Below are 25,831 nucleotides of genomic sequence, written 5' to 3' on the forward strand. Positions count from 1 at the left end.
GCAGTGAGTTGACTGTAGGATTCTTTATGGGCTTTTTGTACTGACCATCCAGGTAAAGGGGCATTTTCTGCAAGTTGCTTGCCACCATATTTTGGATGAAATAACCCTGTTCTAGTAAGGGGAGTAAAGGAATGGGATATTATAAAGATGCGGGAACGTTTATAATGTGATCAATTGCTTTTATGTAGAAGACACACTGGTAAGACCCTCAATAAGCAGTGAGCAGGGCTGTACTTGGAGTCAATCGTAACTGGCAGAGTATGTGTGATGTGTTGTCCTTCCCCAAGGGCAGGTTGGCCTGGCCTGTGCTGGAGGAAACCTGAGCAGCTTCCTTCAGCAATGCAGCCCTCCTTGTGTCTCCCAGCCTGTCTATAGTGAAGGTACAGAGAGGCCCTTTAGCTCCCTGGGGCTGGTGTGCCTTGTGTTTCCAGTTAAATAGGTATTGCAAGTTACCTGTTGTCAAGTCAACACAGGTACGCTGCAGTTAGAGGTGAAAACAGGTAATTGTGGCTCTTGTTTGTAGAAGAGCCTGGTGAATGAAATCCTGTATGGGATTGCCTCGGTCCATGGGCAGCACCTTGCACTGGGCTTTGTTGAACTCTATGAGGTGCACATGGTCTCATCTTTCCAGCCTGTCCAGGTCGCTCTGGATCCCATCCCTTCCCTCCAGGGTCTCGCTGCACCACACAGCTCTGTGTCATGAGCAAACTTGCTGGGGGTGTCTCAATCCCACTGTCCATGCCACCGATAAAGATGTTGAACAACACCAGTCCCAATCCTGACCCCTGAGGAATATCACTCAGAAGGTTTAGTTTCTTGCACTTGCTATTTGTGATATTTGGATATTGCACGTAATGCTCTATTCTGCTGTATATGTTGTATATGCTGTATATGTTCTGTTCTTAAGCAACAGGCATATTGCTCTTTGCACAAACACAGTAACTGGGCATTGTTTTCTAGTGCAAAAGAGATTCTCGGGATGCCCACCAAATGAACCCCACCTGACTGCTTTGCTTTTGTTCTGCTTATTCATGTTTTCTGCTAAGATCCGCATACTACGAATTCTTCCACGATAAGGTATCAAAAGGTGGAACAGTGCTGGTCCTCATGGGGCTGTGTAAATATTCAGCTTGTGGTAGATTGCATTAAATGTCTTATAATCCATCCCAATTAAAAAGCAGTCTTTATAGCTGTAATAGTTTTATTGAGAACTGTAACACATTAGACCTACAGATATATAAAGCAGTTAGTTTTATAAAGCATATAGGATATTAAAGTAATGAAAGACATTAATGTGACATCAATTTTTAAGGAGAGTTACTTGCTGAAATAAATGCGTATAGCCTAAAAGTTGATGGCATGTTACAGTCCTGAGCAATGAACCCTTCTGCCCCCTAAAATCTCTGCAAATAAATAATGCTCAAGCCAGTCAGTGGTCATTAACTCTTTACCCTCTGAGAGCTACATGTCACATTGATGTCTCAGCTGATGGGTTTTAGCTTTTTAAAACTCATTCAGAAAGGAATTCTCTTTCTTGGAATACCTCTAACTTGGGGTGTGTTATTCCAATGTGTCTGCTTTCCTGCCATCTTCCATGAGGATGAAGTTGAGCTGTGATGGGTATTGCCAGCTGCAAAATCCTCGAGGATGTTACTTTTTCCCTTTTCCTTTACTTCCTTTCCCTTTTCCTGCTTTTGTGTTGCCTGCCAGGGCTCTGGTTCGTGCCCTGCCCAGAGGGGTCTTGGCATACCAAGCCTGAAGAATCAAAACACATGTATGTTTTAATAAACCTTGGACGAGAAATAAAAGACCACTTCAACTTTTTACTGGTACAATGGAGCATTCCTTAAAAAACCCCAAACTCTTATAATCCTGGCTGGCTTGTGGAGAAGCAGAAATGAAATCCCTCTGTCTCTTGAGAACATTATTATAACAAGAAGTATAGCAATTGCTTGCTTGAATTGTGCTTCATTAGCAGGAATACTTAGCTGGGACATTTGTGTTGCTATACTTATGGAAATGTTAGAACTTCTATGATCAACCCTATTTCCAGGGTATACAGCTCTTGTCAAAACTCCCTCTGGTCTGAAACTTGGCAATAGACAAAGCATATACTTCTCATGGCTCTGCAAATCAAACCAGACAGTTTTTATTTCAATGAGAGAGCTTAAGAAGCAAAGCAAACCCCTAATATTAAAAACCTGTTTATTGCTTTCAGATGCCTGTTCACAGTCCTGTGACTTGTAAATGATTTTGCTATAGTTGCTCTGCAAACTTGCCAAGCTCCTGGACTGTAATGTCAACAAGGCAGTTTGAGGCCATGTGAAGATAATGTGAAGTGAAAAGCTTTAAAGTTAGTAGTGTGTAGGAACTGCTCTTTCGCCGTACATACATACAGGAACCTTTATCAGCAAAGTCCTGCCTACACCAGAGATTAAAATGCCACTAGGTGTTGATTGATTGATAAAATGCCTTCCTTGACCATATTTATCCACATGCTGCCTCAGGAATGGATGTCTTTTCTCTGACCAGAACACTATTTAATGCTGCAACTGTGTCTTCTCTGCCCTTTGCTTGAGTCCCTGTCATCTTCAACCTTCCGACCAATGTGGCATCCTGTAAAGTCTGCCTTTTCCATAGGATCCATCCAAAATGCCACCTCCAGCTTGAGCCCTTAGAGATTTGCCTTGTCCAGTTTTCCAGTATGTGTTAGAGGCAGCAGCAAGTGAAGTAGCTAAGAGAAGAGGTATCGGAAGTGTATAGGGAGGAAAAAACCCTGTTGCTCCTTTCCTGGTCTCAGATGGTCCTTCTTGGTGTCATGCTGCTTAAAAGCTTCTTGTGCCCCAGAAAAGGGCTGATGTCAGGCACCCTATTTGGATCTCTTCTTGCAGACTAAATACTGTCAGCAGGCAAATGAAGTCTGAGAGCTGTCAAATGTCCATCTGGGCAGCCTGAACTCTGTGATCTCTGCTCCCACTGCCCTCCTTCAAAAACATGGACTCTGCTGTTTAAAACATGATGCAATCTCTCCTGTACCCACATCTAGATGGTGTCATGGGAGGTGTTTGGGAGGAAGCCCTGTGCTCTCAGTGCAGCAGCCTGGGCAATTGAATTCTGCTGTCCTAAAGAAGGCCTCAGGCCAAGCTATTCCTGTTGTCAGGGAGAACAGACATAGCTGGGACAGGATGGTGCAGGGAGAAGTCTGGAGATGGCTGTTTCTGGTCCTTCGCATGAGTGGGATAAGAAAGACGGTGCTGGTTGTGACTATGTGGGATTAATGAAGCCAGCTCCTCAGATATAGTTAAAAGAAAAGTAGTAGATCACTCATGCACCAGTATCTGAGCTGGGGATGTAAGTTACTGACAGTAAGTGACTGATCAGAGTTAAAACGTTTGCTTGTTGGAGGAATGATGTCCGAAGTCTTTGGTATGGGTTTTCTATAAGTATTTTGGCACAGTCACTGGCAGGCAGACCTAGTGTGCTTGTTGGACTGCCCTTTGCTCCTCTAGGATTAATGTTATTCCTGTGTAGGGATTTGTATCAATCACGCTGGTGCAATAATTTGTAATTTCAAAAACTTGGATGTATAATTGGGGCAGAAATTTGAGTAAATTGACTGAAGAAATCACATTATCACAACTTCTGCATTATTTATATTCATTTTAGAACACTGGCAGAATATAAATGTCAAACAGGGGAGATTCATGTTTCCAGCGAATAGAAATCAGAGATTCATCACAGCACTAATCACTAATCTCTTTGAATACTGCATTTGAGCTGCCCCACTTCAGAAAAGGACAAAGCAACAGAAAAGGTCCAGCAATGGCAATGATTAGAGGCTCAGGAAGTGGGGCTTCTGTGTGAGAAGAGATGAAGATACTGGAGTTAATTAATGCACAAGGCCATTTTACCAACCCTCTTCCCCTGTGCCATATTACAGGTACTGGGGCAAGGGTCCATGACATTTAAGGGAAACAGATTTAAAACAGATAAAAGGAAATACTTTCTTAGGGGCTGTAATTAATGCAAGGAAATGATTGCCATGGGACGTTGAGGACAGGATCCTTTTAGCTGTGTTCAAAATGAAGTGCTGCCTGCGTATTTTGTGCTGTGCAGACCAAGCACATTGATAGTAAGTGGAATAATATTTTCAAGTTGGACTGGTACTAAATACTAGCTCTCATGTTTCAGGGTACAAATGGATTACTACTTGCAGCTGGGAATGATAGGGTTTTTTTTCCTTTTGCTGCAACACTGAACCATTAGCCTTTCCCTAAGGAAAGATATTGGTTTAGATAGGAAGCATGAGGAAAAAAAGAGTAATTTGCCAAATATCACAAATGCTGCCTGCATTGAGTGAGCCAAATGGCTCTAAATTGAAATTGGACGGTATTCAAGAGGGCTGGGAGAAATATGCACTATCATTAGGTTAGCAGTTGAAGAAGACTTGGACAAAGTTGTTAGAAACAGCATCCTGTTTATTGTGCAAGGAGCTTTGGGGATTCAAACCCAGAGGGGATTCAAAGAGCAGAAGGAAATGGAAACCTTTCAGTTGGAAGAACTGGACAGTTTATGAGTGGGTCTGGGTAGAAGTTGGGGGGGGGTTCAGGGCTCAGAAGGCTCTTTAGGGCTCGTCTGGCTTCAGTACAGAAGTCCTATCTGATTTGGAGCCCCTGGTGTGGGCTGCCTGCAGCTCCTTGGTACGCAGCAGGGTTTTCCTGTTGGTGGCCAAGGCTTTTACTAGCATTTAGTAAGTGCCTTAGTCCAATGTTATGCCCTTCTTCTGGGGTGTCAGTGCTGCTAAGCCATAGTGTTGCACACTCGCTAGTTCACATCCAGCTCAGCTGTCCCTAAGCTACACTGAAGTCACTACAGTAAATAAATTGTAGACCTGTACTTAAGCCTTATAAACTGTTCCCATCAATAGGAAAACCAAAAGCAAGACAGTGAAAGCAGAATTAACCACTACATAAATATAATCCTAGTCCAGGGAAAGAAAGAGTAAATATTACTGAACTACGTGTGGGGAAAAGTAGTTGTTTGCAGGGTGATCCATGTATATTTGAGGTACATGTAATGCATCTCAAATGCACTAGGTTTTGCTTTCAGGATTTTATAGTCCTGAAGGTGGGGAGAAGGATGGGGAGTTTGAGGCAGAAACAAATTATTAACCCCCAAAATGAAAACTCTTCTTATAAGAAAATTCTTGTTTGAAGTAATTTAAAATAAGGACTTAGAACTTGATACCTATGTGGAACACCCTGCAGACCCTGAATGTCCAGGGGTTTTGCTTCCTCAAGATAACATAGCCAGGCTTGCTGAACATGTCAGCTCTAAAAGCAAAAAGGACCAATGCATTATACTAATGGCACCTGCATAATTTACCTATGCATGTGAAGACCACTGTTCAACATGAGGTGCGTGAAGGCAGGAGGTTCAGCAAAGCAGTATGCCAGGCTTGTTGCCCACACAGAGATGCTGCCTGTAATAGTGACTGCTTGCCTGGCATGTCCAGCTGCCCAGCAGCCTGGGTTGCCAAATAACCCCAAATGGGGGAGATGGGTGTCTGATGCTGTTGAGTGATACATCACCATTTAAATAGTGATGTGCCAACCCATCAGGCCTCTAGATCAAATGGGCAAGGACATGGCAGGGGATGATCAAAGACAGCCAGTTAACATAACTCCTAATGTCACCTTAAATGCTTCTTCCTCCTCTCTGTATACTGGATCCTGTGTGGCCAGAAAATCTATGAACTCATCAGTCCTCAGAGGCTTTCTGGTCATCTGCAAGAGGCGCAGCTTGCTCAGCACAGCTTGCACTGCCTGGATGAGTTGTCCTGGGGTGAAACCATCAGACACATTTGCCAGGCAGCTTATGTTCAGCAAGTTGGTGATCGCTCCCCCATTCTGCAGAATGATGTGTTTCCATAACACTGTTCATCAGGACACAAACAAAAAGAGAGAATGCCAAAGACATGCATGAAGAAAAGCAGGAAAAATATTTTTGCATTTTGAAATTGAAACGGGGAAATAAGGGATATCAGTCAGGAAAGTCAAGATTCCAATTCTTCTTGTTTGCTGTTTCTTTCATGTACAGATCTGTGGTGAAGTGGCCTTTAAGCATATCTGTTCTTAACCCATTAGTGATCATTTGTTGGCTACCAGTCAGTACTTTTCAGAAAGTCATTAAGGGCACATACGTGGATATGTGTGTAAAAATGGCAAGAACTACTCAAACATGCTTGTGTGTACACACAGGAAGAGAACCTGTCCAGAATGTTCCCATTTGGGTGTGTAGAGTTAAGTACTTTTATTAACAGGCTGGTTTTATTTCTGGGACCCTGATCACAAGTTCCTCCTACTGAACTGAGGGCTGCTATGGGGCCTCAATTGTCTGCTTTGGAAGCCAAAGGCTTCCAGCTATGCAGGCACATGTTGCAAAGGCCAGGTGTCAATTTCTGAGATTTGCTTATTTAAAAAGGAAACATGTTTGTATCTTTTAGCTGTGAACCTCTGTGACATGAAGGTTTTCTTAATGTTTGTGTTAATGTTTGAGATTTTGCTTCCAAAAAGAAATTAATTGGAATAATCTTTTGGTTTATCCTATGTAAAGTAACAGTCTGGGAGAAACTTTATGAAACTTCCATGCCATCTCACCATGCTTTCCTTTAAAGCCTTATATGAAACAAATTGGAAAGAAACAAGTATCATGCATAATGATTAGAAAGGTTCTTGAGCGAGACAGGCAATTTCTGATCAGTGTCGTGTGTTTGAATGCTCACATGTGGTATGAAAATACTGGGAGGAAAATTAATGGTACTGAATGTTGGGGCAGTCATGTAATGGAGAAAACCTGCCTTACTCTTCCTTCAATTGCAATGTCGATATCATGGACTTGTGCCCATAACTATTGACAACTTTGGACTACATTTTTCACTCGGGCAAATTGTGATCTTCCACTTGAATTATAGCTATGCTCAATAATTATTGGCTGAATTACTAATTTATAAAAGAGGAACTGATGCACACAAGGGTGAGCTGAACTATATATTGTGTGCGGCAGCTTCTGTTGCACGTAGGATCATGCGTGTGACAAGGTACTAACTTGCTGGGTGAATAATTGCAAGAAACCAGTATAGGATCATGAATTTTCAGTTTAATGGTTTTCTTTGTATGTTTCCTGTTCCCACTGTGCATAGATTGGGATATGCTGGTTTGTAACAAAAGGGAGGGTCGTAGCAGACAAGTAGCTGTGTGCAGTGGCTATGAATCTTTGTTATGTCATGGCTTTTCTGACAAAAACAAGTTTCTTTAGTTCTCAAATTGGGTGTCAGGCACTGAAAATTTTCAGTATTGGAAGGTGAGTACTTTATGGTAAAAATCATCTTTCCATTGAACTTTTGGGAAGGTTGGAGCTAAAGAACAAGCGAGGTGCTGTCATAGCTGAGATGATGTCAAAGAAGTAAAGCTACAAGTTTAATCTGCCTTAAAATGTCCAGAGTTCACTTTCTGGGTCATTCCTAAGTTTGCAGCTGAAATCCCTTCAGCTGGCCTTGTATTTTGTTTTGTTTTTTGACTCCAAATTAGTGGTGAGAATCCGAGAAAATGACAGTTCAATCCCCAGAAGTGAACACAACTAAATTCAGCTGCCATCACCTCCTTTCTCTAGGTCTTATTCATGTTGCTTATCTGTTAGCAGTTTATCAGAGCTGTAACATAACATGAAACACATGCTAGCTTGCTTAGAGACCATTTCCAATCCACATTATGAAAATTATTGAAGGTGGAAGAGATTTACAGCATGCTAGGCAATCAAAAACCTATCTTGAGCTTGCTGAAACACGCATCATCTCAGTACCTTGGCTGCCCCTGTGAAAGACAGCATGAAACTGGACTTCACAATCCAGTTGCACAGTTTTTGTAATAAGGTGACTATGTGGAGTAATGCTGTAGTCAAGGTACAATTTGTGTAGCCAGGTCCCTGAACTGCATGTGGTTTCCTTCACTAATGTATTCTTCTGCGACATGATCTATCAGAGATCAGTGGCATAAAGAGAGTCTGTTTTCCTTGATGTAGTGATCAATATATTTGTGCTAGGAGGTGCTGGTACGAGAAGCACACCACTGAGAGTCCTAACTTGAAGCATTATTCAGGATTCAGCCATTCTGAATAGCCCCAGACCTGTGATTAAACCACAGGCAAAAAAGCCCCTATAGGATCCTAGAATGGTTTGGGTTGGAAGGGACCTTAAAGCTCATCCAGTCCCAACCCCCTGCTACGGGCAGGGACACCTTCCACTAGAGCAGGTTGCTCCAAGCCCCTGTGTCCAACCTGGCCTTGAACACTGCCAGGGATGGGGCAGCCACAGCTTCTCTGGGCACCCTGTGCCAGCGCCTCAGCACCCTCACAGGAAAGAACTTCTGCCCAATATATAATCTAAATTTACCCTCTTTCAGCTCAAAGCCCTTCTACCAGCCACATCTGAAGGATGCGGAGAAGATACCTTTTTTCTTGTAGTAATTGATTCACATTATTAAGCTTAATTTAGAGCATTTCTTCCTAGTCAATGCTGAGCTATTGCAGACTTCAAGGTGATTCAAATCCGAAACCACACTTGCATTCCTGGAAGTTTGTCTTTTTCTAGCCATGTAAATTGGTCTAATAAAAGACACTGTTTTCCTTACAAGCTTTGAATCTCAGCATACGGGGCACTCAGTGAATTTGTCAGGCTTTGGGAGGGCCTGTCTATCACTGTAAGCATTTGACAGACTAGACATGCCAAACCTTGGATGCCTAGACAATGACTCTCGCAATCTGTAAGTAGAAAAATAGAATTTGATAGTGACAAAACTAAGTCCTTCAGAGATGGTTTTGTTTATGAAGAGTTCCTAAAGTGTGTTGTTTGGGGTATGGAAATTGGAGAGGAATAACTGAAATACAGAATCCCTGTGTGGAAAAAAAGCTTAAAATAGAAAATGTGCACTGAAATTCCTTCATAGAGGGGAAAACCAGCTTGGGCTGAACTTGGTGAACACTGAACTCGTGGAAAAGTGTGCATCACTGAACAGTGTTTTAAACTCTTCTAAATTCCACTTTGATTATTTGGTCTTTGGGGTAGCCTGTATCAGGCTCTATTCAGGAAGCAAGATGTACCTGGGCTATGAATGTAAAGTCAGTTCTGAGGCTAACCAGGCAATAAGCATAGATTTTTAACCACCACTAACAGCCAGGATGAGTTGAAATACTTGCCAAATCTTGAAGCATAGTCAGGCCTAGGAATCACAATGATTTTTTGGTAAACTTTGCAGAAAGGTTTAAGATTGGCGTCGAAGGGGCGGTCAGTGGTTCCCACAAGCAGCACTCTGTCCGGTGCTCTCAGAGCCTTCAGGAATTTGGGGAGCATCTTTTCCAGTCTTTTTGGGCCCATCTTCAGCACATTCATGTGAATACAAGGAGGAAAGAGTTGTTAATGAAGTCAGGTAAACACTTGATTTCTGCTTTTGCATCTGTGGGTTTGTGCTAGTGCCTTTTGCTACTGAATTTGCTGATCCTGTCATTGAAAAGCAGGAAGGAAGCAACTAATTTAAAGAAGGAAATCCTGATTTCCAGTTCAAAGAGAAATATTGCTTGGACCTGTGCACCTCATAAACCTTAACGGATAGAAAAATGCCAGGGAATGTAGCCTAGTCTGGAATCCTCCCTGCTCTTGGAGGTTATGGTCTACCAACTCCTACTCATGGTTTACATGTGAAAAATACACTCCCTAATTCTTGCTGTGATTTCTAGCTTGCCAAGTCTCTAACCTGAGAACACAAACTCTTTGAACTCATGATTAATTTCTGCGTGAATTAATGCAATAATTTACTATTTGACTTTCTAAGAAACATTTAACTACCGCTACAGAACAGATTAAGTATTGGGCAAAACCTGTTATTAGATACTTATGTTTGATAATCTCCAAGTGAATATTGACTGGAGAAGCTTAATCCAATTGCTGTGGTGTCACTCTACTGTCAATAAAGCTATAAGTGAATTAACTGGGTTAGGATAGTGTATCAAAGATGACTACTGACTTGGAAGTCTCTTGTCAGAAATGATTGAGACTTTAACATCACCAGTGCTTGCTCAGTTGCAGACTTTACTAAATAGCTCCCTGAAAAACTTGAGTTTCCATTTCAGATCAGCCTTCCTTCATGTCAATAAGGAAGAAACCAAGTCCTGTAAACCTTCTCAGCTGAAGAGCAATAATAAACACCTGGGAATCTACATCGCATGTACCATCTTTGATCCCATTTTTCTGTAGTCTGCTGTAGCAGACAGAAAGAAGACAAAGCTCTCTTCTTTGGAGTGAAAGCTATAGCAGAGAGGAAATTGGGAACTCAGTAAGAAATCCCAACAGTCTAGGGATAGAGTCACGTGGCTGTTCTCTAGCTAAACTTAATTACAATATGTTGTTTTTCTCATTCTTTTTATTCTCAGGGTCATGCTCTGCACCTTTCTGAGTTTGCCAATTGCTTAACCATGATAACAAGTTGAGCATGTCTTAGCAATAGGGCTGAGGTCCCACTTTGGAGCATGGGCATGTTGTTTGCCAGGCTAGTACATCTCACTCCTGGTTTTGCTCTTGCATGAACTATTCCTATGGCCATCACTCAGCGGCAGCTGCCATCTTTTCATCACCTCCTTGTGTCCGTGCACCCAATCCTCCCAAAAGAGCAGGATGCCTGCCTTGCTCCCAAAGAATGTGCCTTGTTAGCACAGTAGGTCTGTCCTGGAGCAAAGGAGAAGTCTTTGCTGTTTCTTGCTCAGAAAGAAAGAACAGCAAGGACTGCTCTGTCCACACCCAAACACTGTTTGCTGTCTGAAGGCATGACTTCAAATCACAGGATCTTGTATAAACGTTGCCATTGCCTTGTTGGGAAGCTTTTGGAAATGAACTTGGCTTTTCTGAGGATAAAACAAGCTGCTATTACATATCTACCTTGGAAGTTTTAACTGACCTTTCCGCCTTTGCTCTGCCAGAGAGATCTGGTCATGGCAACGGCTGAAATGTGGGTTTACTTTTATGCTGGCTAAATTACTTTCTGTGATGTATATATCTGTTGCTACCCATAGGCTGCAAGCTTTCCTGCTCCTCTTGTTTATTAGAAGGAAGTACAAATGTTCTCCAGGATGCAATATTTCTAGAAAAGTGAGAATTATCACATTATTTTAGGTTTGAAGGTAAGGGTGGTCGAGGAATCCCATCTCACTGAAATGCCTGAGAGTAGATAATGGTAGCTACAAGTGAGTGGACACAAGTGATTTCAAACCTGGAGCCATCCACTCCCACCAACACCACAAGAGACCTTTAGTCAAATACCTGCAGGTCTCTGGATACAACAGCGAGGGCAGAGGTGGGCAGGACGAGAAGCTTTTCCACACCAGTGGCTATCAAAGCAGACAAAGATGATGAGCACCCCAGGCAATCTTTGGCCTTAGTCTTAATTTTAATCCCCATCTGCACTTGCTGTCAAGGTTCGAGCCCAAGAGAGAGGTTCCCTTTCGGTGTGGCGACCACTAGAGGGCATCAATCACTGCACATTCACCAGCTCACAGCCCTCACAGAAATAACAGCCTCATCCAAGGGGATGCTTCACTGGTCTTCCGAAATACAGGCTTGTGTCTGCCCCACAGCCTAAATGTACAGGACTCACCTTAAAGAAACGAGGTTTAATTATTTTCACCCGGAGCTTTAGAAGTAAAATAGTTTGTAAGCAACATGAATCTAATGAGGATTTTGGGTGAGTTGCTGTGCCTACTGGGCAGTGTTTGAATGTTCTTTCTACTTGGGAAGCCACACAAGAGAGGAAGGAATGGAAGCAGCGGGAGCCCCAAGAAAATAATCTGTAACTTAACTATTTAACATAGGCTCTTTGTTTTCACAGTAGAAATTTATCCTTGTCACTTTATTGTTCACTTTGGCTCCATCCAATTTCTCACATTAGTAGAGCTGAACAATTTAAGCTCAGCTTAACTTTTAGTTTCCTGCCTTGTGTTTTGAAATCCTCCATTATTCTCTTCTACTTTTCAGTGCACTATGAGCAGTGACTGGACTATTTTTAAATAAAGCAAGTATAGGTGTAGGAGAGAAATGTGACCTCTTGGGGGCTCTGAAGAAGTCACAAGACTCTCCTAACAGCAAAAAATGTTAGTGAGCAAGCTATTATCAAGCAAGCTTTGGCAAGTCTGGTCACACTGGTATGTACTAAGAAATACACTTGTTCCTTTGTGCCTGTTGTAATGCAACAGAAGAAATTATCTGGAGTGAAATGAAAAAGGAGCACCTCACCTCTCTGTCAGCCTTCGACGCTGCTTTAGAAAATATCTTTTCTGTGTCTCCAATCCACACGACTGAAGGCTGCAATTGCTTAGCCACCTTAAGAGAGAATGGAGGAGAGAAGGCAAGAAGTTGATTAAAATGGCTACAATTTCATACCTGGGAGCTTATAATTATGCTTTTGAATCCATGTTTCACCTGTTAAAATAAGCCTGCTTTATTTTTTTTCCAGAAATGTTCAGCACTCATGGATAGCACTGGCTCTGCTTAGCAGCCTTGGCAAGCCAAAGTGTTTCTAGTTGGGATTCTATCATTCAGAATCCAATCCAAACGCGATTGTTTTGACTGTTATGCTTATCTTTCATTTCTCAACCCAAATTCAGTTGCAGTTCTGCAAAAGGGAGTCTGGACTTGAAGTTCAATGGCAAACAATGGATCACCACCAGCTTTAGACCGGTGGCCCTTGGCTTTAGGATCGCTCCCTGGTTTTCCAAGGGCAATACAGATGGGGGAGGCAGGCAAGACATAGCTGTTGCATGGGAAGCGATGGTACTAAGCTTTAAGCAACATAGGCTGATGTACAATCTTCTGGCTTACAAAATAGCATTTAATTTGCAGTTAGTCCACGAATTTAAACAGAAGCTCTTCAATCTGAAAGGGGGGTGTGTGTGTGTGTGTCTCTATACAAATGGGCTTTCTGCCTCCAAAGTCAGAGGCACTATACCTCTGGTTCACAGCAGGATGGCAGCAATGCTACAGGCTTTTTCCCATCACTCTCCGTATTGCTATAGAAACGCCAGTGGGTTTAGACATTCTGCTGCCAAATTTTAATCACTTTCCAGTGGTTCTCGGAGCTGTGTTAGTTTGTTCAGCAACAAAAGTGACGGCTCGAGGAGTCAATGGGCATCGAGAGACACAGCAGTCTTCTGTCCTGCTTTTTCCCTCCCCAAGTTGAAGCTGCTGCTTCTAGGAAGGAAGCTTACAAAATCTATAGGTTGTACACATCAGAAGCCCAGTGTTTGATTGACAGACAGCGCAGGAAGAATTAAGTCAGGCACATCTTTCTTCCAAGCACCATAGTTCATTATTATAGACACGTTTCAAAAGCACCAATCTCGTGTGTGTGTCTGTACTGTAAAAATGGATTGAAGATGGGGAAAAGAATAGTAGATGAGGGATGTCAAACTTGTTTGCTGTGCTGCTGATGGGGTGAAGTGGAAACAATGCTGTCTTTGGCATGTGACACTTTATTTATGGTAACTCATCAGTCCTAGAATATGTCAAGTGGTACCACTGAGTTGAGAACAGTTTCATCAAGGAAAGCTGAGCTTTTTCCTTTGGAAGGCAGGGACTTCAGGGTTTAGCATTAATAATGAGAATTTAAAAAAGAAAAACTTTGTATCATGAAAAATAATATGAAAATCCTGCAGAAACTGATGTGTGGACGTAGGCAGTTATGTGGATGTTTATCTGCATCTACATCTTAAGGGGCGACTTTTCAGTTCAGCAGTGTATTGAGTATGTGAGCTGGAATCACATGAGAGATAAATTTGTACAGTAATAATATCTGCAATTTTAAGGCCAAATGTTTTCTTTTATCTATCTCCATTTATCTATTTTCAGAGGTATGTCTGGCATATTCCTAAGCCTGCACACCCTCTGCAAGGTACACTTGACAGGGCAACCTTGTGGCTTTCATAAAACATAAAACTGAGCTGTACAGCAGCCTTACTTAGGGAGTTTCTGCTGAGTACCCTGCTAGTCAAGGGCTCAGACACTTGCAGAAGACACAAGTCAGTCCTACTTGCTTGCCCTTGCAGGTGAATTCAGTTAGTTCCTGGATGCCTGTAAACAGGCTTGGAGGCAAGAGATGAAAGAAGTGTAATGTGGTAGCGTGATCACACAGCCGAGATGGGAGAACTGACATTGTCTGTAACATTAAGGCTTGGAAAGAAAAACAGAGGTGTGGTTTAAGTTGCTGAAAGAAATCTACAGCTTCTTAAAGAGCTGCTTTAGCATTCTGTGCACCCGGGATGGAATCTACTGTGATGAGTGGAAACTGTGACTCAGAGACCCTCACCCAGCTCGGCACCGCTAATGAACGGCTGATCAGCTGGGGCTTTCTGATGTTTCTGACTGTCACCTTCTGAAACCTAACAACCACTTTGCGCTCCTGCTCTGTGCATTCCTGGAGAGGGTGTCAGGAGGGATATGAGGCAGTGGGTGGCTGTTCCCCTTGAAGCCTGCCTTTTCCCCTGTGAAGCTTGAGCTGGTGGCATGCTGTCTGCTCAGATTTACAGTGTGTGTGTGTATTACCACCCCAATAAGCCCTGTCACTGTAGGATCTCCTATTTTTGTGGTGCTTTCTCCCCACTTTATTCTGACAAGAGTTACTTCTCTTCTAATGCATGTGCTAATGTTGTTGTGAGTTTGCTTCCCAAGGAGAACAGTCCCCTTCTCATAGTGCGGGTAATGCAGCTGTATGATGCCTGAGGAGTCACGTAGCTGTTCAGCAATATACTCTCCATACCTGTGTGCCTGATGCTGCAGTGAGATGTGACAGCGGAATAAGGGTGGGGGAGGTTACAGAGGCTATAAAAGCTGTTAGCAGTGGTTGAGCTCTGCTTGCGTACTTCAAAGGGAACCCATGTTGCCCTTTCAGTGGGGCCACCGCAGTCAGGGAGGTGCAGATCTCTCCCATTTGGCTGGGAGGTGACCACTGTGGTTAGCAGCCCTCTGAAATGGGACCGTAAGTTTTCAATCAGACTATACTTACATTTGAGCTCCTAAGGAAGAATGCTCACTGTTGTCACATGTCATCTGGTGGTTTTTGTCCCTTTTATTTCCCCACTGAGGAGGTGGAAATACAATGAATAACCTCAGTTCTGGTGCTTTCTTTGACTTTCCTGTGCTTTCTGTTTTGAGGTGATGATCTAAATGTATACAGTGGCCTGTGTATGTTTTTCTGGTGTTGATACACACTGTGTATAGGCTTGGCTGTTTCTTTCCCGAAGACAGATCAGACACCCAGAATCCATCGGCATCTCATTTAAATTGTTGGCAGAGCTGCAGCAGACTGTATATCCCCCGTGAAAGTGCTTCATCTGAATTATCCACGGACAGTTTGAATCCACGGATAATTAAATGCACTGTACATAATTAATTTGTAATTGAAACGGTATGAACAATTTGTCGGAGCTGCCAGCAGATGGCTCCTTAACCCTTCTAATACCGCACCGAGCCAGCAGCCGCTCAATACTCTGCAGTTTATACTCACAGAATTGCTTCAAAGCAGTTACAGCAGCAAGATGCTGAAACGTCTGAACAGCCCTTATCTGTGCGAGCCTTACCAGGCAAATATTCCAGTGCTACAGCGATGATGCCACTGTATCCTGGTTTGTTAGACAGAAAATAACTATAAATACTGCCTTCCAACAGGATGCATTTCATTGTTTGACACCAGAGTAAATGTAGAGCAAACTGATAGTGTAAAGCTGCTTTATCACAGAAACAACACTGTATATTTGAGCACTGGTGTGATATTTAACACTTCAAGGGTTTAGGCTTCTAGCAGGCTGAACTGCACTGAGAGAAAAGAATTGCTTTGGGATGCCTGGAAGAAAGGCTGACCAGACCATTCCCAGACTTCAACGGTAATGAGAGAGTCTTGTGTGGCATGTTAATGATAAATACACAGAGACTTCTGTCAATGTACTAAGGTAAATTGTACCTAGTTTTTCAGCCTGCCAGAAAAATTACCTGTCTGAAGGGACAGCACAGCAGTGGTTATGGGTAAATGACCCTGATTCAGTGGAAAAAGACTAGTGACAGACTTCAAAATTATCTTGTCTCTAAACACTGGGATTATAGAATTTAATCTTAAATAAACTCCATTGTATTCCTTTGTTGGTAAAACACTTTTATAGTCTTGTTAAATAGCATAATCAAATAACCCGAGAAGAGTCTTCTAACAATGATGGTGATTAACTATTCTGCAGCTTGGTGCTCTGTTAATGCTTTTTGTTCAGTAGAAACATACACTGCTTCAGCAAACATATACTGCTTCAGTAGAAGCATACACTGAGCTATTGATACACAGAGATGACTTCTCCGCTGGTATTTCCTCCTGGCCACCTCTTTCCCAACCTTTTAGCCTGGTCAGTGTTGCACTAATAACACATTCCCATGTGTGGCTTTCTGTACAATGTGCTTTCTGTGCGTTGCTGTGGCTCTGGTAAAGGACCTGAGAGGGGTTGTCTCACTCTGGTAGTGATTAACCTCATGGCTGCCTTATGGTTGCTAATGGAAGGCCCGTGCTTGTCATTTTTACTGCCTTGGAGTTAAGCCTTATGAACTACCCTGCATTTTTACACTTTTGTGTTATGGAGTCATGCATTCTACCTTCTCTCCTCAATCCTTTCTGGATTTAATTTTGTTTCTATGCATCACTACCCTCCTTAGCATGTTTTATATAAGCTGTTGCGCTACGGCAGTGGTTTGTGCCTTGATGGGAGCACTAGAAAGCCAAGCCATTGGTTGGTACAAGCTGGCAGAGAGCTCCACTGAGTTCAGGGTGGCTCAATCCATGGAAAATGCGGCTTAATTGAAATATTCCAGCATGTTCTGGCTCACACTTGAAGGACGAGTTTTGTTTTGGGGACTGCTGGGAAGTGCTTCTACATTAGAGACAGATCCTCTCTTTACTCCGAAGCAGAGCTGACCTGGCAGGCTTTGCTGTGTCTTTGCACACACAAGTGCTCAGGCTTGGTGTTCACAGCTTTTTCCAATAGCTTTCTTATTCACTATTAATCTTCCTTACATTTCCTTTGAATAGGAGATTGAGATGTTGGTGTTTTCCTGTTCTACTATGAGAAGTGATTTCCTCTGTATGACATTTAAAAAGCCTGCTTTGAGTAACACGCAAGCCTCTCCTTTTGGGTCAGGGCTGGTATGTCTCTTGCAAGTCTCCTCCCTGAAATAAGGGAGGGGAAAAAGAAAGAATTTGGCTCTTGCATCTGAAACAAATTAAAGTTCCATTTTTTTTTATTTTTTTTTTTTTTTTTTCCCAATGCTGTTCACTTGTTTAGGGTGTCTCCCACGAAACAACTGCCAGCAGCCAACACTCAGTCGTGGACGGAAAGTTTCCTAATGGTCATTTTCTGCTCTCCAGAGTTTCCTTTCATTACAGAAACTCTGTTTGCAGATGTGATAGGTAATTGAAAGTGCAAGGTTACTTCACCTTTATCACAGCACCATTAATTCTTAGATACTAAATGTAATTATATATTAAACATTGGTGTTTAACAATGGTTACATGGATCATAAGATAGCAGAAAAAGAACTGTCATGTTTCGTTGTCATTCGCTTACAACTATAAGTAGAAGGTGTGTATTCTGCTTGACTAACTCTATATAAAGGCACTTCTGGAAAGCTGGAGTCAAAAGCTTGCCTGACAACAGTCACAGTTGCTGTTTGCAAAAACCATGACCAGAAGCATCTGATTATGGAGATGTGGTGAATCTTCCAGTGATCATCTGCGTGCAAGGCACTTGAGCAAGGTGTACTATGGTGTGTCAGATAGTAGAGTGAGAGCTGTCTAATATTAAATACTCCATGGCAGTGGCAAGATACCATTGGCTTTCATGGCATGTCTGCTCTATGTGCCACTGTACACTGTAGTTTTGCAATAATACAAGTATGTGTTCACCTCTGGGAAAAGTCTGGCTCTGTTCTCTGTATTATCCTATGAAGCCCCTGTGAAAACAGCAGTGAGGCTCCCTCTCGCTTCAGTCTTCTCTTAGGCTGAAACAACTGGATTTGTTCAAGTTATCTCATACTCTCCAGTCCCCTTCTCTTCATGGCTCTCTGCTGGATCCGCTTTTTTGTCAGTGCCTGTCTAATTACAGGGTAGCCAAATACTGGACACAGTGTCTGGCTGTGGTCTTGCAAGTGCCAAATAGCGAGGAATAAGTAATTGCTGTAAGAGGTTGGCTCTACTCGCGCTGACAGAGGCCAGTATTTGGCTGACTTTTTCTGCATTGACACGCTGTTGACTTGCATTCAACTTGCTGACCTTAAGAAGCCCCAGTACTTTCCTCCAAAGCTGCTGTCTAATTGGTGGGCTACAGCCCAGACCTCTTTGTGCTGTTGCGTGGAGTTCCTCCATCCCAGGTGCAGGACTAGGATGCTGGATGGGAGCACTGGATGTTGCAAAGAAGAAGCAACTGTTGGTAGGACAAATGGAGTGGATGACAGTGGCAGGGACTTGAGAGTCCCCAGACATAGGGAAAATGAGACATATTTGGCACTGTTGAGAGCAAAAAAAGAGGGGTTGTAGCTGCAGAGGTGAGAGCCTGTGTGGTTGGAGGATTGGTTCCAGCCTGGCTCTGAGAACCCACAGAATCTGAGTCAAAATCAGCAGCAGATTGGACAAATCAGTGACTCGACCCTGGGGACAAAAGGTCGCAAGGAGAGGTGAAGCAACCAAAGGAATTAGGAATGGAAATTGAACACAGTTGATTTGAATGATGCTAAGACAGGCTGGTGCTATGTCAGTATGAGTTTGCACAGAAATGAGCATGCAAGTGATGTATCCCTTGGGAAGAAATACCGTGCTGTTAGCTCTGTTGTTAAAGGAGCAGAGTTTGAAACAGCACTGCTGTTGCAGTCGGAACACCTTTTGATTAAGCAAGTGTTTAAATAGCCCTTATTCGACATGATTGATTGCAAGCTACTTCCATCCTGCTAACTCATGGAGGTTTCACAAAAGTGTCATTGCTGCTTTTGTGAGAGCTACAGTAGACAAGTCAGCTTGGACCCATCATTTTGGGGGTAATAATTCAATTTATTCTTAGGTAATGTGGAAAAATTTAAGGGGTTTTATCTACCTCTATCTGGACTTATGCGCATACGTGTGTGTGTATATCTAGACTTACATATCTAATGTGTATAAATATACACACACATTTTATATATGCTCCAGTTATTGTACATATTTCTTATATATATACACACATGTATAAAAAAACCTTAATAACTTCAGCTGGAACATTCTTATAGGAGTAAAAAGGCTGCCTTCCTTTCTCCTGTGTTTAGAGGCCTTGTGCTGTAGCAGGGACTAAATGATGGGAAGGATGGTGTGTGCGCTGTGCCTGCAGCCAGACACATGTTTTGCTATTGATAAGGGCAGAGAAACTAAGTGGAGAAAGGGTGAAATGTGCAGAGCGGAGGGAGGAGAGGGAGTATTAGCTCAGTCTAATGGCACTAGCTTGTGTCAGGGAGTGCTAGACCTAGTGCTAGTGTTACAGCTACAAAGGCGCATGATCACAGCACCATTGCTTTTCCTTGGGCACTACTCTGACCAGCAAGAGATGGCGTCCTTGGGGATTGCTTTGCTTTTAGCTGGGAAACCTGTCTTTCCTGGTTTTCTGGGGATGGAGGCACCTGTCACAAACCTGCTGTAATGGTGGATTTAATAAAATACATCTGATAATACAGCCCAGGGAAAACCCATTTGAATTCAGTCTGTTAGTAGGCCTCTGGCATTGTGAAACTATTTTACTTGGCTTTTCCTAGTGTATGTACTGTGTTTTTTCTTTCCAAGAGTATTTTGTCTGGAAATGTTTACCAGCTTCCTTCCTTAGCAGAAACACTGAGCACAGAGAATGTGGAAGGAATCCTGCCAGGAGAGTGTCTTGTTTTTTCTTCCCGGGGAGGGTTTGGGCTATGTTCTTCACAGTTCGTATGCCTTCTTTCATTTCCAGGCTTCTCATACATTTCTGTTAATGTAATCCTGAACTAGGATTCCCTCTTTTGAAACACTTGCTGACAGGTAAACATAGAGCAGTATAGGAGAGAGCAACAGCAACAGTCCCAGAGAGGAAATATTTGACCACCCCTTGTGTAGTATCTGATTAAATGCTGCATGGCAAGCATTCCTGACTGATGTGTACATAAACAGCACAGAATTTCCTTTATCTGTGATGCTTTTCATATTCAAGGTAACGCAAAGCTTGCACAAATGTTAACACGAAAAACATGGCTCCTACGAGTGACTTCTTGAGAGGTATTAAGTCCTCTAAGCAATGCACACATTGGCTGTCAGCACATGGCTTTGAAAGCCTGAAAGCAGGGAGAGAGTTCCCATTAGGTTAGCAGTCCTCTGGACATTGGGCAGCTTTGCCCTAGTATGACTGTATGCATGTTCCTCAGTGTGGAGGAACTACAATTCAATTCCCAATTTGTTCCATAGGAAATGCGATGAACTGAACTAACTCTGTGGGGAAGTACACGAAACACAGTACCTTGAGAACCATGTGAAGCATCATCTGCAGGCCACTCTTGCCTGGATATTTCCCAGTAATGCTGGAAGCAGATAAATTGAAGAGGTTGGCTCCTGTTTCTGTGCAGATGGCATGGACCAACATTTTCTTTCCAACACCAGCAGGTCCAGCTAGTAACAAGGCTTTCACCAAAGGAGCCCTCTCATGGACTATTTGAGAACCTGTAAAAAGCCATATGGCATTATTATTGCTTTAATTTAAGTCTGTCATAAAGGTAATGGAATGATTCATCCACTTCACCGTCAATAATTTATAATGTGAATTAATTATTTCCTTTATATGGCACAAGTGCTCTTGAGTTCAATTCTGTAGAACCTTACACATTAGAGTTAACATTCCTGTTAGTAACAAAACTCAACCACCTTTGTTTACACCTTCTGACGGGCAAGCTCTAGCTCTGAACCTATGTGAGATCAAAGAACAGGAACTCACTGATAAACTTTAGAGCATGGACACATGATAAGAGCACTGAAATGGAGCTACTGCTGGTCACTACCTGTACAGATGGGCCTGGTGCTCCGCGCAGGGGCTTGCTTTCAGTTACACAGCAGTTGTTAACTCCCTCCCTGATCTGCCAGGCAGAGGCAGAGATGTACCTGTGGCTTTAAGCTTTGCATCTGTTGTGAGAGCAGGTCCTCACTTTCTGCAATTGGTCAAGGCCGTAGACTCAAGTTGCACACAGGACTAAGAGAATTCCTTCCTTCTGCTGTCTGACAATTTCCAGCTTCCCCATCTTGAAAGAAAACTAACTAATGGGATGATCTGTTGGAGCTGTGTTTGTCAGTGATGTTGAAACCAGATGTTTCCATGTGTTTTATTTTATCTCCTTTAACTGCTGCCTTTTTGGGGTAATTGTTCCTCTTAAATGTTATTGCTGTTCAGTGAGCACTGGAGACGCTGACTGTCTGTCACTGAGGCTAGCTGTACTCCAAAATCCTTTACTGCTGATCACAGAATCCCAGGTTTGTGTTAGAAGGGACCTTAAAGCTCATCCAGCTCCATCCCCTGCCACAGGCAGGGACACCTTCCATTAGAGCAGGTTGCTCCAAGCCCCTGTGTCCAGCCTGGCCTTGAACACTGCCAGGGATGGGGCAGCCACAGCTTCTCTGGGCACCCTGTGCCAGCACCTCAGCACCCTCACAGGGAAGAGCTTCTGCCTAAGAGCTCATCTCAATCTCCCCTCTGGCAGGTTCAAGCCATTCTCCCCTTGTCCTGTCCCTCCAGGCCCTTGTCCAAAGCCCCTGTCCAGGTTTCCTGGAGCCCCTTTAGGCACTGGAGCTGCTCTAAGGTCTCCCCTTCAGGAGCCTTCTCTTCTCCAGGCTGAACAAGCCCAGCTCTCTCAGCCCTACAAGTGCTCTAAGCATGCCTGCTGAGTGTGGTGTTAGCTCATCTGCAGAAGAGCTAATATTATTCCCCAGCTTGGAACTTGGCAGCTGCATGTTGCAGAGCAGGTACAATATTATCTGCTAGGAGGAGGATCCTTTTCTGTTCCCTTGCTTTTATTCAGGTGAACAAATGCAAGTGCCAGGGTTGCTTTGGTTTACTTGCTCTGCCAGCAGCAATGACTGCTCAGCATTTCTAAATCTCCATCTATGGCAGCTCCAGGCAAATTCGTTCTGGGCTGCAAGAAATATGTCCATCCCCTGGGGAAGTCTGGAAGAAATGTCTGTGTTGTGGAAAACAGAACAACAGAAAGATATAGGTGGCCAATGGCGTTAAACTTGTTTTCCCTGCAGCTCTGTTACTCTATGAATTAGGTTACTGTAAACCTCCAGAGATGGAAGTAGTAGGAAATGTCAAATGCTTTATCTGTACACAGTGGTAGTCCTGTAACATCGCTGCTTCGAAGCCTAAAAACATTCTGTGTCTGTGGTGGTGGTTGTTACAAAGCCAGATTCGAGAATCTGTGTGAGCATCTGCTGCTTCTGTGAAGGTCTTTGGGACTGGTGTCTATCAGACTATGGGACTAGTGGAGGAGGCTGGCCCCAAAAGTGCTGAGTTGCACCGGGAGTCTCTGGCTTAGCCTGGAAAAGTTCTCTAGGTTAAGGAGACAGCTAAGTAAGAACTTGTTTAAAACCAAATCCAATCAGGCTACCTATTGTGTCCTAATGCTTTAATGTCCCAAATAAATGACAGTGAACCGAGTGCTAAGGTGAATGCCATTATTTCAGGGCTGTGCAGGGTGTAGTGAAGTTGTCAGCCACCCAGGCTTTATTAATATTTGGTGGTTCCATACCAATCTATTCCTATTACACATCCATTTATTATGAGGGGAGCAGCAGACTCCTCTGAGTTTAAAGATGAAATATTGAGTCTGCTATTATTTCTCCTTCAGCTGCTTATAATTTTCTCAATGCCTTTTAAGCTGGGGCTTTCCTTGTCATCAGGTGACTCTCAAAAAGAGAAACTTTTACTTCTATGCATACACCATTATATGATTAACTAGTTTTGAGACCAATTAAGTGAAATGTCATCCATAACGTATCACCCAAAAGGTGAAACCATTCCTGTGCCTCTTTTTGGCTCATGCAAGAACTTTCTTTACTCAAAGGCATTTTAAAAATGCTACAGCAAATACTTTGTTTGTTTAACTAGTCCAGGGTCTCTTCTCCCTAGAATTTTAAACAGCAGAAAATTTATGGATTCTCCTGCCTCGGGGTGTCTTGGGGGCTTGATTTCACTCAGATAGCATTAAAACATAACCTTGGAGGAGCTATCTGCTATATGAAATACCACACTGTAGTCAGTGCAGACAGCAATAACTGCTGACCTCTCTCAGCTGACTGTGGTCAAACTTGCAGCCAACCCCTGAGAGTTTATCTAAAAACCAGCTGAGAGTGTTTTAGACAAGAGCAGCCCTATCTAGGCTGAAGGAAGGGGTGCTCCTAGCATCCTGTTTGTTAACCTGGTCTTCAGATAGAGCGCTCCTGCTGCCCTACAGCTCAACCTGAAACCCAGAGGAAGCAGACTTGTGCACTATGGCACTGAGCTCTCTACAGCACATGCCCTCTTTGGGGACAGGGGGAGCCAGGAAATGCCTGCGAAGAGCCTCAGAGCATGTATGTACAGAACAGCCCGAGCACTGGTCTGTCTGGAAGGTGTGCAAAGGGGAGGGGAAAGCAGAAGCTCTGTGTCAGCTTTGCTTCATTTGCCCGAATGGCAAAACTAACTTGTCTGTTATTTTGCCCTATAAAGGGGAACAGCAGACAATGACACAGCCTGGGGGGAGGATACGCCTAGTTAAAACCTCCCTGAAATCCAGTCAGGAATGGCAAAGGGTGCAAGTGAAGTATGGGTAGAGACCCTTGAGACAGGCAGGCACTTCCTGCAATCACTAGAGTTTGGCATATGCCATTCCCAAGTAAAATATGGGATAGATTTTTACATTAAAAGCACACAACCTGGCCCAGCAAAGTCTTGTTAGGTATTGGCTAAGTCTGGCATTAAAACTGCGAAGGCATTTAAAAGTGTTCTCTCTGATATACAAAATGTATCCAGACTAATTCCTTAAACGATTGCATTGTTTAGTACTGAGTAACATTAGCCAGCTTGTAAAAGGTAAATTGCAACCTTAGCCTTTTCCTTAACTTGATTAATTTTGATCAGTGGAGCTTGTTTTAGCTATTATCTTTCCCCAGTGATTTCCTTTTATGCTCTGCCATTCACAAACTGTTAACATGCGAACAGAGATGGTATGGAAATGCAATACCTGACAATAGCATGTGCAAGCTCCTTTATGCACTATTAAATTGATATGGTCTTCACTCAGAAGGCTTAATTGAAAAACAATTATACTGCAAAATGCTTTAGATTACGATTAATCAAGCCTTGTCAAAGCTAGTAAAAATGCATGTTACTGACAGGAAGCAAAGCCATTGTGTTCTGCCCTCTGGTAATTTTTGCTGTGCTCTTACCTAATGGCAATATTCCATACAGTGCTATTAGCTGTCTGACATCTGCAAGAGAGGGCATTGGCTCTATATCTGCCTGACGGAGTGTGGTCCCCAGATAGCTGTACTCGCCTGTAGGGAGAAAGCATGGGCTTCATAAACGTGACAGTGCATTGTTAGAGAATGCATAGCTCAAGTAATGAAAAACTACCATAGAATACCAATATAACATGCTGTCAGCAAACCCAGCACTGTCCAGGGACAGGGACTCAGGGCAATACTGGTGTGGAATGTGGCCCTGAGAAACTTGGAAAGGTGAACTGCAAAGGAAACTGAAGTTAAACACACTGCGGATTCCCCTTCCAGGCTGTGGAAGGTGTTCAGCAGAGCGGTCAGTCTCAAGTAACCTTTGAAAGAAACTTTGTGGAGAAGAATCATTAATAGCACCATAAATCACAGTCACTGGAAAAGGATTTCTAGCTTTGGGATTCTGCAGGGTTGGGATCTCAGTGAAACACACTCTAGCAGAAGGATTTCAAGAAGGGGGAAAGTTATTTTAACAAGCATTCTCCCGACTGCATCACATCTCGGATTCTCGCTATGTTAGACATTGGAGTGTGTCACCTCATTTGGTGGGCTCTTTGCTTTGCACTTAAATCTGTTTTTCTTCAAACAAAAAAACCCAAGAAAACTAAAAATCCCTGACATGAACTGGACTGATCGAATCTTGCCTCGGTTCTTGTTACAGAGCCATAATCACACTGCTTGCCCTGTCAAAGTCTGTATACAAGACATGTTAGAGAACAAAGATCCAGAAGGATGGGCCGCAAGCAGGAAAACTACTTGTGATGATGTAGTCAATGATTATTTTTTAGCATCAATTGCATGTCAATATGGGCAATATCTTAAAAAAGAACGTTTTATTGGAATGAAAAAGGGAGAGCACTAGGGCTTTTTGGAGCAGGAGTAAGTTAGCAGTAACGGTTAAGAGAGAAAGTGGAGTTGTAATTTGGTGGCAGAAAGACAAGCCCTGGTGCAACTGCCCCCTCCCCTCTGAAGAACAAAATTCATTTCAGGTTTTATCTTTTATTTAAGGAGAAATCAAAAGAACTGGATAGGAATTAATCTTCACAGATTTAATTAGAAGGCATCAAAGGGTTTAATTGCAACTGAACATAAATCACAGCGGATACTCTCTGACTAATTTAGATAAGGTCACCAAGAAAATTAGTTCAGTGATGTCAGTTTGTCATAGAGGGGGGACATTTCAGTGCTTT

The 25,831-nt window shown here is 43.0% G+C and overlaps 1 protein-coding gene across 3 annotated transcripts in view; it reads right to left on the bottom strand.

The window, feature by feature from the left end:
• Window positions 1-1,183: 1,183 nt before the first annotated feature.
• The window catches only part of IQCA1 (IQ motif containing with AAA domain 1), a 99,539-nt gene continuing 74,891 nt past the window's right edge, over window positions 1,184-25,831 (bottom strand). For 2 of the 3 annotated variants that reach the window (XM_030488456.1, XM_030488457.1), the window contains 6 exons: window positions 24,579-24,686; window positions 20,626-20,825; window positions 12,335-12,421; window positions 9,253-9,430; window positions 5,697-5,935; window positions 1,188-1,755 (listed from right to left, as the gene is read on the bottom strand). In XM_030488456.1, coding sequence (XP_030344316.1) covers window positions 1,651-1,755; window positions 5,697-5,935; window positions 9,253-9,430; window positions 12,335-12,421; window positions 20,626-20,825; window positions 24,579-24,686 — 917 coding nt within the window. In that variant the 3' untranslated portion in view covers window positions 1,188-1,650. Of the gene's footprint in view, window positions 1,756-5,696; window positions 5,936-9,252; window positions 9,431-12,334; window positions 12,422-20,625; window positions 20,826-24,578; window positions 24,687-25,831 lie in introns of all 3 variants that reach the window. The other variant, XM_030488458.1, reaches the window with a different exon arrangement.

This window comes from Strigops habroptila, chromosome 5 (assembly GCF_004027225.2).
Source record: "Strigops habroptila isolate Jane chromosome 5, bStrHab1.2.pri, whole genome shotgun sequence".
Classification (NCBI taxonomy): domain Eukaryota; kingdom Metazoa; phylum Chordata; class Aves; order Psittaciformes; family Psittacidae; genus Strigops; species Strigops habroptila.